The sequence below is a fragment of the Aquarana catesbeiana genome, linkage group LG05 (genome assembly GCF_042186555.1).
Source record: "Aquarana catesbeiana isolate 2022-GZ linkage group LG05, ASM4218655v1, whole genome shotgun sequence".
In the NCBI taxonomy this organism is placed as follows: Eukaryota; Metazoa; Chordata; class Amphibia; order Anura; family Ranidae; genus Aquarana; species Aquarana catesbeiana.
This window is the reverse complement of record NC_133328.1, coordinates 291,927,581-291,943,984: the sequence shown is the minus strand read 5'-3', so window position 1 is coordinate 291,943,984 and position 16,404 is coordinate 291,927,581. Positions and strand designations below refer to the sequence as shown.

The 16,404-nt window shown below is 40.4% G+C and overlaps 1 protein-coding gene across 2 annotated transcripts in view; it reads left to right on the top strand.

Annotated features, from left to right (window-relative positions):
- Window positions 1–16,404, top strand: part of GALNT1 (polypeptide N-acetylgalactosaminyltransferase 1) — a 481,701-nt gene that overhangs the window by 24,259 nt on the left and 441,038 nt on the right. For both annotated transcript variants that reach the window (XM_073630779.1, XM_073630780.1), the window contains exon 2: window positions 14,101–14,334. In XM_073630779.1, coding sequence (XP_073486880.1) covers window positions 14,199–14,334 — 136 coding nt within the window. In that variant the 5' untranslated portion in view covers window positions 14,101–14,198. The remainder of the gene's footprint in view (window positions 1–14,100; window positions 14,335–16,404) is intronic.

Sequence of the window (16,404 nt, the reverse complement as noted above, 5' to 3'; positions counted from 1 at the left end):
ATAGGAAAATTAATACATAGAGATCAAGTAGGCTTCATGCCAAATAGACAGGCAGGCGATAATATACGCAGGGCAGTGTTATTGGCACATATTGCTAAAAAACGGAAAATCCCTTTATGTTTTCTATCTCTCGATATTAAGAGGGCATTTGACACAGTATCCTGGCAATATATGCAATATTCATTACACAAATGGGGTTTTGGACCCCACTTTTTAACATGGATCAAAGCATTATATAATAAACCCAAAGCCTATATAAAATATGCTGGATACAAATCTGAAGCCTTTAATATCGAAAGAGGTACCCGACAGGGTTGCCCATTATCTCCCTTATTATTTGCCCTTATACTCGAACCCATGGCCCAATACATCAGAACAAACCAAACTATAACTGGCATTGAAGTAGGAGGTATTACACACAAATTATGTATATTTGCAGACGATATATTACTTTTTCTATCATCACCACAGGTCTCTAGTCCTAACTTAATACCAGCTCTTGATGGATTTGCAGCCCTATCCGGCCTTATGATTAATCCTAAGAAATGCCTAGTGCTTAATATTTCACTCACAAACATGGAATTGATCCCGGCTAGGACTGCACTCCCATTCACATGGGCAGAAAAATCAATCCCATATCTTGGAATTCATTTAACAGCATCTCATTCTGACTTATTCTCAACCAATTATCCTCCTGTATTAAGACAGATCACAAATCTAATAAAACAATGGTCGCAACTTCCTTTATCCTGGATAGGGAAGATTAATGCAATCAAAATGACTATTCTACCCAAATTGCTTTATCTATTCAGAGTCCTCCCTATTCCAATTCCTTCCTATTTTTTGAGAATAGTACAAAAAAGAGCAACTTCGTTTATATGGGGCTCTTCTAAACCACGTATACCTATACACACACTACATCTTCCCAAAAATAAAGGAGGCCTGGGATACCCTAATTTTACTAACTACTACAGAGCAGCACATTTGGCCAGTCTGTCCAAATACCATGCAAAACAGGAAATCCCATTATGGGTATTTATAGAGGCTTCAGAAAATGACCCTCTATTAATATCAAATTTATTATGGCTTGATCCTAAAGACCGCTTTAAAATTCATAATCCCATAACTAAACACTTCTTATCTCTCTGGGATAAACTAAAAACCAAATATCAGTTACAATCTCCACACAATCCTCTCCTTTCTTTTATCAGAAATCCGGCCTTTTATCCGGCATGGATCTACCCAAATTCTTTTAAAGCTTGGACAACATCAGGCATTCAGACACTTAATGACTTCATAGCATCTAAATCATTCCTTTCATTCCCATCGCTTAGAGAAAAATATGATCTACCAAACTCTGAGATATTTAGATATCTCCAAATCAAAAATTTCTATACACCATTCCTAAAGGGGGATACACCATTATCCCAATTATCCATTTTTGAATCAATCTGTACAAAAGATCCATTTGCTAAAGGTACAATTTCATCACTTTATAATCAATTATATGGAGTAGCAAATCTTAATAGACCCTCTTACGTTCAGAGGTGGGAGGAGGACCTGGGACGAACTTTAGAAGACACGGACTGGTCTAATATATGGCTCACATCTAAGTCATCTTCACCCAACATCTTGGCACTAGAGACAAATTATAAAGTCCTAACTCGCTGGTACCTTGTACCCGCTAGAGTGGCAAAATATTCACCTAATACCTCAACTCTTTGTTTTCGAGGATGCCCAGAAATAGGCACATATTTACACATATGGTGGACGTGCCCAGTAATCCAAACCTTCTGGAAGGAAGTCTTCGTGATTGCATCTAAAATATTTAAAAAAATAATACAACCAGATCCATATTTAACTTTACTTAATCTAAAACCGGAATGGTTAACACTCTCTCAATTCAAACTTATGATCCAACTAATAACGGCTGCAAAACAAACAGTGGCCAAGGCATGGAAATCTCCTACATTGGTACTAGCAGAAACAATTCACAGAATGAATAATACAATGTCCCATGCTAAGATGGTAGCCATCGATCAAAATCAAATTCCAAAATTTGAAAAACTTTGGCATCCTTGGATAAAACAACAGTTCCTGTCAAATTTCAATGACTCTGTCCTGTTGCCATGGTAACAGATTAAATGACTTACAGAGACACCCATTCTAAGGCTTCAAAGAGAACTAAAAAGAATAATAAACTGACGAGCGCGACAACCTTGTGGACCATACCTCTACCTTTCAACCCTTTTTCTTCTTTCTCTTTCCTTTTCTCCACCTTACGATTAAAGCTCATTATCAGAACTTATTTGACCTATATACACTCTACTTGTAAACAATATGTATAGTAGGTATAAATCATTTAAATACCTACAAAAGTAACTAAAGGAAATGATATATATCTTTAATTTAGGTTTACGTGAACCCAATGTTTAATATTTGAAATTTCATGATATTTACCTATATAAACCCTACTGTAAAACAATGAGCTTACTTTATAGATCCTTGTAAACTTACTTTATGTATATTTATGTATCTTTATAACATTGTATACTCAATAAACTTCTTTTGACAAGGAAAAGAAAATAGGATTTTTTAAACAGCTTATCTGTAAAATCCTTTTCTTTGAAGTACATCATGGGACACAGAGGTCCCTCCCTTCTTGGTATACACGTGTATTGCTTTGCTACAAAACTGAGGTACTCCCAGCAGTGGGAGGGGTTATATAGGGATTTTGTCTTAGGGTGTGCCAGTGTTCATCACCTGAAGGTGGCCCTTTAACCACATAGTAACTACTATGGCTCTGTGTCACCCGATGTACTTCAAAGAAAAGGATTTTACAGGTAAGCTGTTTTAAAAATCCTATTTTTGCAGGTTTACCAGGTATTTCATACAAAGCAGGGTGGATATAAATCAATGATTAAAAAAAAAAAAATCAAAACAATTGGATTTTTTTTTTATATAAGTCGATTTTTTTTTTTTTTTTTTAATTTTTATTAAATTTATTTTAATAAAATGCTTTTGAAGTAAAAATCTATCCAAAAGTAGTTTTTTTTTTTTAATTTTAAGATCCATTAATCATTTAGTTTATTCAGCATGGAATGGAGCTTAGTTATGTAGCATGAGGCTGTATATTCTGCAATATTTACATTTTTGATAAACACTTTGGTAAACAATAACCATGAGACAAAACAAAGTTCAAGAATATTCCTTTATCCCATTGTTTTGCAAATCTATGTACACTACAAACTGTGTGATTGAATTGGTTCTGATATCGCTGTTTTGCTAACCTGACAGCTTATTATTCCATATAGGAAACCATCATTTTGTTTGCAAATATTAAAGATTTTAACTACCAGGAAGAATAAGTCATTACATTTAAAGAGCACCTGTCAATTCAGATCCATCATGGCAGCGCCTGTTAGCGGCCATCCACTCACCTGCTGCCGCCACATACCTCACCTTGTTTTGTCACTGCCGCATCACCAGCCGTCCCATTAAAGTGAATGAGACTGTGAGTTAACAGTAGGTCAGAGGAGGAGCCGCTGTGGAATAGAGATGACAGTTGCTCTTTAAAAAATGATGATTTTAAATCAAATCCACCCTGATACAATGAGAACAGGGTACTTTTTAACACAAGTTTATGGCGCAACATACACATATCAGGAAAATGAAATGTTGGGATAACATTCTTCAACCATTTCAGCCCCGTACCATTTGGCTGCCAAATGACCAGGCCACATTTTGCGATTCGGCACAGCGTCACTTTAACTGACAATTGCGCGACGTGGCTCCCAAACAAAATTGACGTGTCTTTTTTTTTTTTTCCCACAAATAGAGCTTTCTTTTGGTGGTATTTGATCACCTCCTGCGGTTTTTATTTTTTGTGCTATAAACAAAAATAGAGCGACAATTTTGAAAAAAAAAATCAATATTTTTTACTTATAATAAACATCCCCCAAAAATATATAAAGAAAAAAGTGTTTCCTCAGTTTGGGCCAATACATATTCTTCTACATGTTTTTGGTAAAAAAAAATTGCAATAAGCGTTCGATTGGTGTGCGCAAAAGTTATAGCGCCTGCAAAATAGGGGGTTTTATGCCATTTTTATTAATAATTTTTTTTAATTTTTTTTTACTAGTAATGGTATCGTGACTGCGACAGTATGGCGGACACATCGGACAATTTTGACACATTTTTGGGACCATTGGCATTAATACAGCGACCAATGCTATAAAATTGCATTAATTACTGTAAAAATATCACTGGCAGTGAAGAGGTTAACCACTAGGGGGCGGGGAAGGGGTTAAGTGTGTCCTAGGGAGTGATTCTAACTGGGGGGTGGGCTAGCTGTGACACCACAATGATCGCTGCTCCCGATGAGAGGGAGCAGACGATCAGTGTCCTGTCACTAGGCAGAACAGGGAGATGCTGTGTTTACACTGGCATCTCCCCGTTCTTCAGCTCCGTGACACGATTGCGGTCACCCGGCGGACATCAAGTCCGCGGGTCCTGTGGGGACGGAGCTTGTGGGAAATTCAAAGTGAAGTACAGGTATGTTACTTTGCCCAGCCTTGCCATTCTACCAACGTATATCGGCGTGAGCCAGTCTTTGGTTAGGGCATCTTTGTAATCATTAGTTTGCCATTAAGTCAATTTGTTAAATGCAGGCATTGTTAGTACTTGGATTTGACCTGATATCAGCCGCTTGCAGTCTCTGCATAGCATGGCTGACCTGACAGAGGAAGACGTGGCATAAAAAGCCAGTCATTTGATGTGCTGACAAAGGCATGCTGATAGAAAGCAGAGTGACCCAGAGATGAACTCATCAGTATGCTGCTTTTGCTGTCCAATCACGGGCTGGGGATAGGTCAAGAATGGGACATCTAGTGGCAGAATAGGAGTACTGCAGGGGAAATCTTTAGATTGAAGGTGAATATTGCAGCATTTTTTTTATAATATATCTTAAGTGGGCTGTTAATGTTTGTGTTTTTTTTTTTTTTTGGCTGTTATGTTTAAAATATAATGCAAGCACGTTCTGTCCTTTTTTGTATCACAGAGTGCAGCTGGTATTGTTTATGGAACTGGTGTTGGTACAAGAATGAGCCCTCATCCGATGTGATTTCCATTATTTTGCACAGGTGATTTGATCAGTTTTACTACCTTAGTAATTAGTAATTACCACAGCCGTTTCATCTGAGGGAAATCCTGAAAACATGACCTGTTGGGGCGCCTTGAGGACTGGAGTTGAGAAACGCTGAGCTAGATAAAGGCTTTGGAGATGCTTTTCTCCAGGAAAAAAAAGCTGGTTGTGTCATTTAAAGGTCACATGGCCCATTCACATGACAGGCACCTTGTTGAGAGCATGGTGCTTAATCGGTAGCCATTGGCACTTAAAACCCTTGTGGAGGAGCAGGTCATTTGCTTTGAATGCAGGGCTTTGGTGGTGTCTGCGCCTAATTAGAGCTTGAAGCGTAAGCATATACGGCTGTAGACCAGACCGAAGCACGCATGAAAAGGGTGGTTATGCTGGGGCTTCAGTGGTACCACAAGATAGAAACGCTGGACAGAAAAATATCAATGAGTATTGATCAAGTCTGCAGCAGTGAGAGCTTTAAAAAAGAAAGCAAAAAAAAAAATTGAAAAATGAATTAGATGTGGTATATTGCTACATTTAATCTTTTGCTCTCTTCTTTTTTTAACAATACCTCCATTCTCAAATATTTAAATTTTTTGCATTTGGTTTTCTTTTTTTTTATTTAGTTGTAAGTATTATTGAGATGTGCTATCTTGGCATATATGTGATATACACTGATCAGCCATAACTTTATGACCACTGACAGGTTGCATGAATTACATTGATTATCTCATTACATTGGCATCTCAAAGTCGGTGGACTATATTAAACAGCAATTAAACATTTTGTCCCTGAAGTTGGTGTGTTTAAAAGTGGAATGGACATCACAATATGTTGTGTATGGGGCTGTGCAGCCGCAGAGCAGTCAGGCAACCCTGTGTCCACAGGCAAAAGTGCTTACAATGGGCATGCGAGTATCAGAGCTGGACCACAGAGCAATGGAAGAAGGTGGCCTGGTCTGATGAATCACGTTTTCTTTTACATCTTGTGGATGGCCAGATGCACGTGTGTCGCTTACCTGGGGAAGAGATGCCACCAGGCTGCACCATGGGAAGAAAACAAGCCAGGCAGTGTGATGCTTTGTTCTGCTGGGAAACCCAGGGTCCTGACATTCATGTGGATCTTGCTTGAAACATATCACCTACCTGAACATTGGAAACTGTATTACCTGATGGCAGTGGCCTCTTTCAGTAGGATAATGCGCCCTGCCACACTGCCAAACTGTCTCAAGAATTATTTGGGGAACACGAGTTTGTGGTGTTGACTTGGTCTCAAAAGTCTCCAGATCTCAATCCAATTGAGCATCTGTGGGATGTGCTGGAAAATCAAGTCTGATCCATGGAAGCTCCGCATTACAATTAACAAGACTTTAAAGTGGTTGTAAACCTCAGTCATGAAATCTGAACAAAGCGCATACTGTATATCTGTAGTGTTTACTTGTCTATCTCCAAAGCTTGAAATACAATTTCTCTCTGGTGCTTTGTTCATCCGTTATCAGCATGAATCACTTCTGAGATGTTATCCTGACACATGAGACGGGGGAGGGAGCTCAGCACACAGCTTGTCTATTCAGAGCACGGCTCTGCATCATTTTTTTTTTTTTTTTTTTGTTTCTGTACAGTGTGTGGATGGGGTGCATCTCTTTCCTCCCATCGGCTCTCACACGCTGTAACACTTCACCCCCTCCTCTCTGCTCCTCACAGATGCAAAGGATTTTTATTACAAATCTGCACTTTTGAAGGAATGTAGGGAAGAGAAGACTGCAAATAAGCAAGTAAAACTTGTGTAGTAGGATTTGTTTCATCTTTTATGTATCACCTGAAGATTTCACACTTCACTGTGTATATGAGAGGGTTTTACAACCAGTTTAACCACCGCCCGCCCACTGCATAGGGAAATGACGGCGGGCGGTGTCCCTTGTTTTGGGGTGGTCATATGACGTCGCCCCAGTGTCGCTGCTCTAGCGATCTTGGTAGAGAGCCGATGACGCGGCTCTTTAACCATGTGATCGGCTGTGTCCAATCACAGCCGATCCCATGTAAATGCGGAAGTGCCATTTTTATTGGCTCGCCTTGGCTCACACTGACAGAGTGTGAGGCGAGGAGCGCTGATCAGCGGCGTCTCCGCGCAGGAGAGACTGTAAAGATGCCAGTCAGACATCAATCCTGTACCAATCGGTGCCTGCTCATCGTTGTCACCCATCAGTGCAGCATAATAGTGCCACCTCATCAGGGCACATCATAGAAGAAGAAACATTACTTCTTTACAAAATTTTCTGACAGAAACTAAAACTTCTTCTTTTTTTATTTTCCACTTTTCCAAATTTTCGGTAATTTTTTTTTTCGTGTTTTTTTTTTTTTTTTTAAATGATTAAATGCCACCAAAAGAAAGCTTTATTTTATTTACAAATTAAATTTGGATACAGTGTTGCATGACCGCACAATTGTCTTTCAAAGTGCAACAGTGCTGAAAGCTGAAAATTGGCCTGAGCAGGAAGGGGGTGAAAGCGCCCTGTATTGAAGTGGTTAAAGAAGCTGCTACTGACTGCTTTGTACCAGGTACCACAGCATACCTGTCAGAGATCCAATGGCATCCATGCTTCGAGGCTTAAGTGCAGTTTTGACAACTAAAGGAGGACCTACTCAATATTATGTTGGTGGTCATAACGGTATGGCTGATCGGTGTATATAAAATGTAAGTTGAGATTGATCAGAAAATGCAGTTTGTGGGAAGCTGGGTGTGAATTGGTCTGGAAGAGCAGCAGCCCTGATTGTGTGTGTGTGTGTGTGTGTGTGTTAGAGCTGCACAATTTTTTTGCTTAGAATGAAGATCACGATTCTTGTGGCGTAACATCATCTTTCACATTATACAAAAAAAATTGGGCTAACTTTGCTGTTTTAGGGTTTTTTTTTTTCATGAACCATTAGCCGACAAGCTCACGCAGATATACTGCGGCAGGTCTGCTCTTCTGCGTGAATCGATGTACCTGTACGTCGGAGGATAGTGGGAGCCCGTGGACTCGATGTCCGCCGGCAACTCGCCAACGCGGTGAGGAGAGGCAGAACGTGGAACTGCCTATGTAAACAAGGCATTTCCCCGTTATGCATACTGACATGACAAAGATCTACTCCCAGTGATCTGTCATGTTCCAGTATGTCCATCCCCCCTACAGTTAGAACATGCTATGGGAACACACTTAACCCCTTGATTGCCCCCTAGTGTTAACTCCTTCTCTGCCAGTGTAATTTTTACATTGATCGGTGCATTTTTATAGCACTAATCAATGTAATAATGTCACAGGTCCCCAAAAAGTGTAATTTTGGGGTCAGATTTGTCCTGCCGCAATGTCGCAGTTTCGCCGCCATTACCAGTAAAAAGAATACAATTCCCTGCATCTATCCCATAGTTTTGTAGACATGATAACTTTTGCGCAAACCAACTTTTTTTTTACCAAAAGTAGAAGAATATAGATCGGCCTAAACTGATGAATATTTTCTTCTTTTTTTTTTTTTTTTTTATTTTGTTTTGGATATGTATTATAGCATAAAGTAAAGAAAAATAGTTATTTATTATTTTTTTTTTAAAATTAGGCTTTTTTTTGTATATAGCACAAAACAAAAAAAACAGAGGTACTCAAATATCACCAAAAAAAGCGCTATTTGTGGGTAAAAAAGGACTTCAGTTTTGTTTGGGTACAACGTCGCACGATTGCACAATTGTCAGTTAAAGCGACGCAGTGCCGTATCGCAAAAAAATGGCCTGGTCATTAAGGGGGCAAATCCTTCCGGGGCTGAAGTGTATTTTTTCCAAAAAAGTTGTGTTTTATAAGACCACTGCGCATATACCCTGTGACATAAAATATTGCAACAACTGCCATTGTATTCTCTAGGGTCTCTGCTAAAACATGTGTGTGTGTGTATATATATATATATATATATATATATATATATGTATATGTATATGTATATTTAGTGTGTTTTTGGGTTCCAAGTAATTTTCTGATTAAGTAATTACTGATTTTAACTTGGAAACAACAAATGTCAGAAAAAGGTTGTCTTTAAGTGGTTAAGCTGACCTCATTTACAGACAGAAGTTCATTCCTTTGCTGTAAAAAAGAAATGTTTACAATACCTGTCAAATCCAGGTACCGTATATACTCGAGTATAGGTCGATCCGAGTATAAGTCGAGGCCCCTAATTTACCACAAAAAACTGGGAAAAACTTATTGACTCGAGTATAAAGATGAGGGTGAGAAATGCAGCAGCTACTCTAAGTGGAAAAAGAGGGCTGCCCATCTGCAGCTGTATACCTCCCTGTGTCCCTGTGTCCCTGTGTATGTGTGCATGTGTCACCTACCTGTGTCCCTGTGTATGTGTGTATGTGTGCATGTGTCGCCTACCTGTGTCCCTGTGTATGTGTGCATGTGTCGCCTACCTGTGTATGTGTGCACGTGTCGCCTACCTGTGTCCCTGTGTATGTGTGCACGTGTCGCCTACCTGTGTCCCTGTGTATGTGTGCACGTGTCGCCTACCTGTGTCCCTGTGTATGTGTGCACGTGTCGCCTACCTGTGTCCCTGTGTATGTGTGCACGTGTCGCCTACCTGTGTCCCTGTGTATGTGTGCACGTGTCGCCTACCTGTGTCCCTGTGTATGTGTGCACGTGTCGCCTACCTGTGTCCCTGTGTATGTGTGCACGTGTCGCCTACCTGTGTCCCTGTGTATGTGTGCACGTGTCGCCTACCTGTGTCCCTGTGTATGTGTGCACGTGTCGCCTACCTGTGTCCCTGTGTATGTGTGCACGTGTCGCCTACCTGTGTCCCTGTGTATGTGTGCACGTGTCGCCTACCTGTGTCCCTGTGTATGTGTGCACGTGTCGCCTACCTGTGTCCCTGTGTATGTGTGCACGTGTCGCCTACCTGTGTCCCTGTGTATGTGTGCACGTGTCGCCTACCTGTGTCCCTGTGTATGTGTGCACGTGTCGCCTACCTGTGTCCCTGTGTATGTGTGCACGTGTCGCCTACCTGTGTCCCTGTGTATGTGTGCACGTGTCGCCTACCTGTGTCCCTGTGTATGTGTGCACGTGTCGCCTACCTGTGTCCCTGTGTATGTGTGCACGTGTCGCCTACCTGTGTCCCTGTGTATGTGTGCACGTGTCGCCTACCTGTGTCCCTGTGTATGTGTGCACGTGTCGCCTACCTGTGTCCCTGTGTATGTGTGCACGTGTCGCCTACCTGTGTCCCTGTGTATGTGTGCACGTGTCGCCTACCTGTGTCCCTGTGTATGTGTGCACGTGTCGCCTACCTGTGTCCCTGTGTATGTGTGCACGTGTCGCCTACCTGTGTCCCTGTGTATGTGTGCACGTGTCGCCTACCTGTGTCCCTGTGTATGTGTGCACGTGTCGCCTACCTGTGTCCCTGTGTATGTGTGCAGGTGTCGCCTACCTGTGTCCCTGTGTATGTGTGCAGGTGTCGCCTACCTGTGTCCCTGTGTATGTGTGCAGGTGTCGCCTACCTGTGTCCCTGTGTATGTGTGCAGGTGTCGCCTACCTGTGTCCCTGTGTATGTGTGCATACCTCCGTGTGGCGATCTCCATCCTCCGTGTGCCGCTCTGCACCGATCAGCGTGTGATAATACCATTCGGCCATTCTACTGTTCAAAAGCTGCGCCTCCTCGTCCATGATAGGCAGAACACTCCATTTCCCAGCGGTCAGCCTATCACGGACATTCTCTCATTCTCATACCACGGATGAGGATGAGAGAATGTCCGTGATAGGCTGTACACTGACTGCTGGGAAATTGAGTTTTCTGCCTATCTCAGAAGAGAAGGAGGCGCGGCTTTTGAACAGTGAATGGCTGCCGAATGGTAATATCACACGCTGGCCGCCGTCTGTCTGCATGACACGCTGATCATGTAGGCAGACAGCGGTGACTCAAGTATAAGTCGAGGGGCACTTTCAGCCCCAAAAAAAAGGGCTGAAAATCTCGACTTTTATACTCTTAATAGACCCCTGACCTCTCCCCTTTTGCGACAGAGAAAGGGACTGAGAGCACAAGCAAATTACTTATATACATTTATGTTGCAGTTTTCCATGATGAGGCCCCAAGGGACACACATTTTTTTTTTTTTTTTTTGTTTCACTATTGCCATATTCACCCTCCATTTGTTACCCGGAGGGGCCCTGCTGGATCCAGCTCCTGGGCTAGACTCATGTGGCTGCCACCTTTTGGGAAACAAGCCTGTTCTACCCTGGCTTTGCCTATTGGTAAGTGTGGGGTCTTCCACACATAAGGCCCCCCTTTTACCATGTTGTTACATGACATATATCTTGACATACACCCTTAATCAATGTTTTATATTTTAGATACACTGCATTTGTATTGACTCGTGAAATGCATCGAGTTTAAGATGTTTGTGTAGTATTCTTTATGGTTCCTTGTAACATGTGCACAACAATGTACCATGCTTATTATTGGTTTGATGTAATATCTATGTATTTCATGTATGACAACCCATATATAACTCTAATAAAATTTGAGACCATGTTTACTCTTTTTTTTTGTTTATATTGATTGGCCTTACTGTGCTCACCTCATTTAAAGTCCCAGGGCAATTTTCTGTTTTTGTTTGTAATATAGGGATGGACCCGTGTCACTGGTGGCACCAGATATATATACATTTTTTCTTTCTTTAACTGTTCAATCACAGGTTGGGTGCAGAGAGGTGATTGAGCTGTGTTGCTTAACTACAGTAGTAAAAAATCAGGTCACCATCCTGGGTGTGTTGTATAGCTGGACTGTAAAATTTCAATCCGCTCACTCCTGAAATGTACAATCTGTTAGTTAAGGCAGCTCCTATATGTATTTCAGATCTGTTTGCCTGGTTTTCATCTTTTACTGTGTTGCACAAAATGAACTCTTCATTTCATAAGTGCCTGCCTAGAAAGTGTGACCAAGCAAAGGACACCTTGACATGATATACCAGTTTCCTGCTTAGACCCAGAGTCTCCAAACTTTTCAATGTGAGGTCTATATTGTATATTTTACACATTATTATTCGTCCGAAAAAAAAAAATCCCCATCTGATTCACTTTAACATTAGTGACCCCATCAGAGTCTAAAGTGATGATAAACCCTGTTAAACCACTTATACCTACAGGTAAGCCTATAATAAGGCTTACCTGTAGGTACTGTGAATATCTCCCAAACTTGATATATTCAGAGTACATGAAGCCAGTGACGTCACCAGCGCATGCATTCTGAAGGTCCAGCAAACTGTTTGCGGGTTTTCTTCTGCATCATCTTTAGAAGAGGCTTCCTTCTGGGACGACAGCCATGCAGACCAATTTGTATAGGGAACCCTCAGACGAGTAAGAGGGAACACTTGTACCCCCCGGTACTTGAGACTTTAAAGGGGAACAGTCAAAGATTTTAAAACCATATTGTTTAGAAAAAATTATTTAAAAAGAAAAGGGGAATGATCAGTAAAAGCATGATAACAATTTTGTACATAACAGTCGTGTATATATATATCATAGTTTGCATATCATCAGTATTTTATGAATTCCAAACTGAATCCAGATTTCTCCATAAGCCTACACATTTCCTCACATCAATACTAAATGTATCCAATTTTCTCTCCTATAAAAACGCCTCTGAAGAAGGGACATCGTCCTGAAACATGTTAGGCTTATGGAGAAATCTGGATTCAGTTTGGAATTCATAAAATACTGATGATATGCAAACTATGATATATATACGACTGTTATGTACAGATTGTTATCATGTTTTTACTGATCATTCCCCTTTTCTTTTTGAATATTTTTTTCTAAATAAACTCTGTGTGGTTCATCATTTTATTCATGCAGACCAATTTGATGCAGTGTGCGGGATATGGTCTGTGCACTGACAGGCTCATCTCCCACCCCTTCAACCTCTGCAGCAATGCTGGCAGCACTCATGTTTATTTCCCAAAGACAACCTCTGGATATGATGCTGAGCACATGCACTCAACTTCTTTGGTTGACCATGGCGAGGCCTGTTCTGAGTGGAACCTGTCCTGTTAAATCTCTGTTTGGTCTTGGCCATCGTGCTGCAGCTCAGTTTCAGGGTCTTGGCAATCTTATAGCCAAGGCCATCTTTATGTAAAGCAACAATTCTTTCTTTTTTTTTTTTCAGATTCTCAGAGAGTTCTTTGCCATGAGGTGCCATGTTGAACTTCCAGTCACCAGTAAGAGAGAGAACGATTAGTGCCAAATTTAACAAACCTGCTCCCCATTCACACCTGAGACCTTGTAAGACTAACGAGTCACATGACACTGGGGAGGGAAAATGGCTAATTGGGCCCAATTTGGACATTTTCACTTAGGGGTGTACTCGCTTTTGTTGCCAGCGGTTTAGACCTTAATGGCTGTGTGAGTTATTTTGAGGGGACAGCAAATTTACACTGGTATACAAGCTGTACACTCACTACTTTACATTGTAGCAAAGTGTCCTTTCTTCAGTGTTGTCACAGGAAAAGATATAATAAAGTACACAAATGTGAGGGGTGTAATCACTTTTGTAAGATACTGTAATTACTGTCCTGTTGGCCATTCTTGTGATACTGATATGTGACACTGTGCAACACTTAATTTTGTGGTTTGCTGGTTAATTCTCCTACATAGCAGTAGAGTGATCTTCCTGTCTTTGCAGTGTGGTTGAGGTGTTAAAGTCATACGTATGGCTAAACACATTTAACAAATCCTTTGGCAGCCAGTACAGTAAACATATGTAAACATGTATTTCAACTGTGTATGCTGCTGTTTCATTTTTAATACAAGCTGTCAGAACTGTTGAATTTTATTCACTGCTATTTTCTTTCTTCAGTCTGCTTTATAGCTCTGTATTCTTCACGTGTGATATTCTTTTTAATGTGAAATGCTGCATTTATGCCTCTCCTGATGTTTTGTTTTTCTTCTCTTGCAGTTTGTGAAAGACTGATGACACCCGCATCTTGGTTTCTTGTTTTCTTATTTTGCAACATAATTTTTCAGTAGAATCTTTGTATTTTTTTTTTTCTTGCTATGAAAAAATTAGCCTATTTTAAGGTGGTATTGGCCACCTCGCTGGTTTGGGTCTTTTTGGATATATTTTTGCTGCTGTACTTCAGTGAATGCAACAAATGTGAGGATAAGGAGCGGGGCTTGCCTGCAGGAGATGGTGAGTGGTTTTGGTTGAATTTACAACACCATTTGTTTTTTCTTTTTCTCCTCTTTCTTTTTAATGTACCAGTTAGGCCTAATGCATGCTGGTTTCTTGTAAACGCGGTTTTTCCTAACAGGAGAAAATCCGCATTATGAAGTCAACTAAGCTGCATTATTTCAAACCACTTTAGGTGAGTTTAGCAAAATTTGGGAGTTTATTTCTTGGGCCAAAATTTTTATTTTACTCTGGCCATTGAAATAAATGCTGAAGTGCTAAATGCGCCTAGCATTTTAAGAGCATTTAACAGCGTTCAGCGCTTTTTTTGTGGTCAGAATTTCCTCTCCTGAATGAGATTTTAGGGTGTTCAGAAAACATCCTCTAAACTCCCCTGCTACTAAACTGCTAAAAACGTCTATGTGTGCATAGACACATAGGATAATATATACAGAGGAGAGTTCAAGGGCAGGTAAAAAAAAAATGCTGGGGGGCGCATGCGTGGTGCCGAGCAGAGTGGACATGCCCGCCTGAAGCTCCGTTACCTTGAGGGAGGGTAAAGCCTTATAACGGTCGGTGTCTGCTAAATACCCACAATTGATTAACTCCTAACTGTGCCCACAGCACTCCTGATGGTCATTGTTTAGATATGAAGCCAAAATCTAACAAAATCACACCGCCTCATACAACAGCTAAAATGGCGCTGCTGAAACTGAATTTGAGTTTGAGGACACCTCAATAAATTGGCTCCCCCAGCCATGTTAAAACAAATAGAAAACATTTTCAAAAAGCATAGAAACGCTGGGTCAATGCATGTCTGGACTTGAAACCAGAGTAGATGACATGAAAAACCATACCCTGAATTACTTGACAGATTGAAAATCTTAAAGAGGAAAATATGATATTACAGACGAGACTGGAGGACTATGAAAACTGCGCTAGACGCTCCAATTTGCGCATTCCTGAATCTGTAATTGACTTGCAAAAGGAACTACAGAGTGGAGGTAAGTATGACATGTTTGTTGTGTTTAAAAAAAAAAAAAAAAAAAAAAGAAAAAAAAGGAGGGTTTACAACCCCTTTTTTAAGTTAAATTTTTACCAAACAAAAGAACAACTATTAGTAGCCGCAGCAAAAAATAAAGAATCTCTAATTTTCCAAGGATAGAACTATCAACTTCTTGCAGATTTGTCCCAACTAACGATCAATAAAAGAAGGGCTTTAAAACCCCTGATTCAAATATTGCAACGCAATCAAATAATGTATCAGGGGTGTTTTCCCTTTTCGGTGCATTTCACATTTCATAGCTTCAAATATATATGTCACACTGTAAATGACCTACAAACCACTTTTCAAGACATGCATTTGTTAAACTCAACACAAGATTCAGAAGACACACACCAAAGATCAACATCGAGTTTCTCAGGCAAATTGTCTATCCCATCAGGAAGAAACGAGCATCAGAGTTCGCATAAGATAAGTCGCTTTCATTCCCCAGACCTGGTTCCTGAAGAATCCATGGACTGAAGATTGCTTTCTGATGAGATTTCTTTACCCATTGGCTGGATGAGTCCACCAATTCATACTGTATTCTTTCATATGGCCTTAAAATGGTTTTATCCTTACTTATGAACATCTAGCTAGATTAATAGGATATCTTGTCTATTTTCCTAAGTTCATACCTACATGAATTATTTTTCTTCTTTCATGCCTGCTAGGGCAGTTAAAAGGTCCTGCGTTTTTTTTTCCCCTCATTTTATTTCTTTTTTTTCTAGTCATTTTATGCCTTTTAATAGGATTTTTTAACACATAGTGTTATAGATACCATTCTGTTCCAGACTAACATGATCAGCTTTATATGTAACTTGGATCCCTTTCGAGTAACCATATTTTACAGTTCTCAGACCCTCAGTTCAAGCTTGGACAAATTTGTTCTTGTTTCATAAATATTTATGGTAACCAATTAATAGTTGGCTTTCCTTTTCCTTCAGGGATGTTCCCTGTGCTCCCTTCTTGCTACTCTGTTTGTTCATTAATACAGTGGGCATCAGACAGTAGCTAATATACCCTTGGAGAGAGATTTTTTTTTTTTT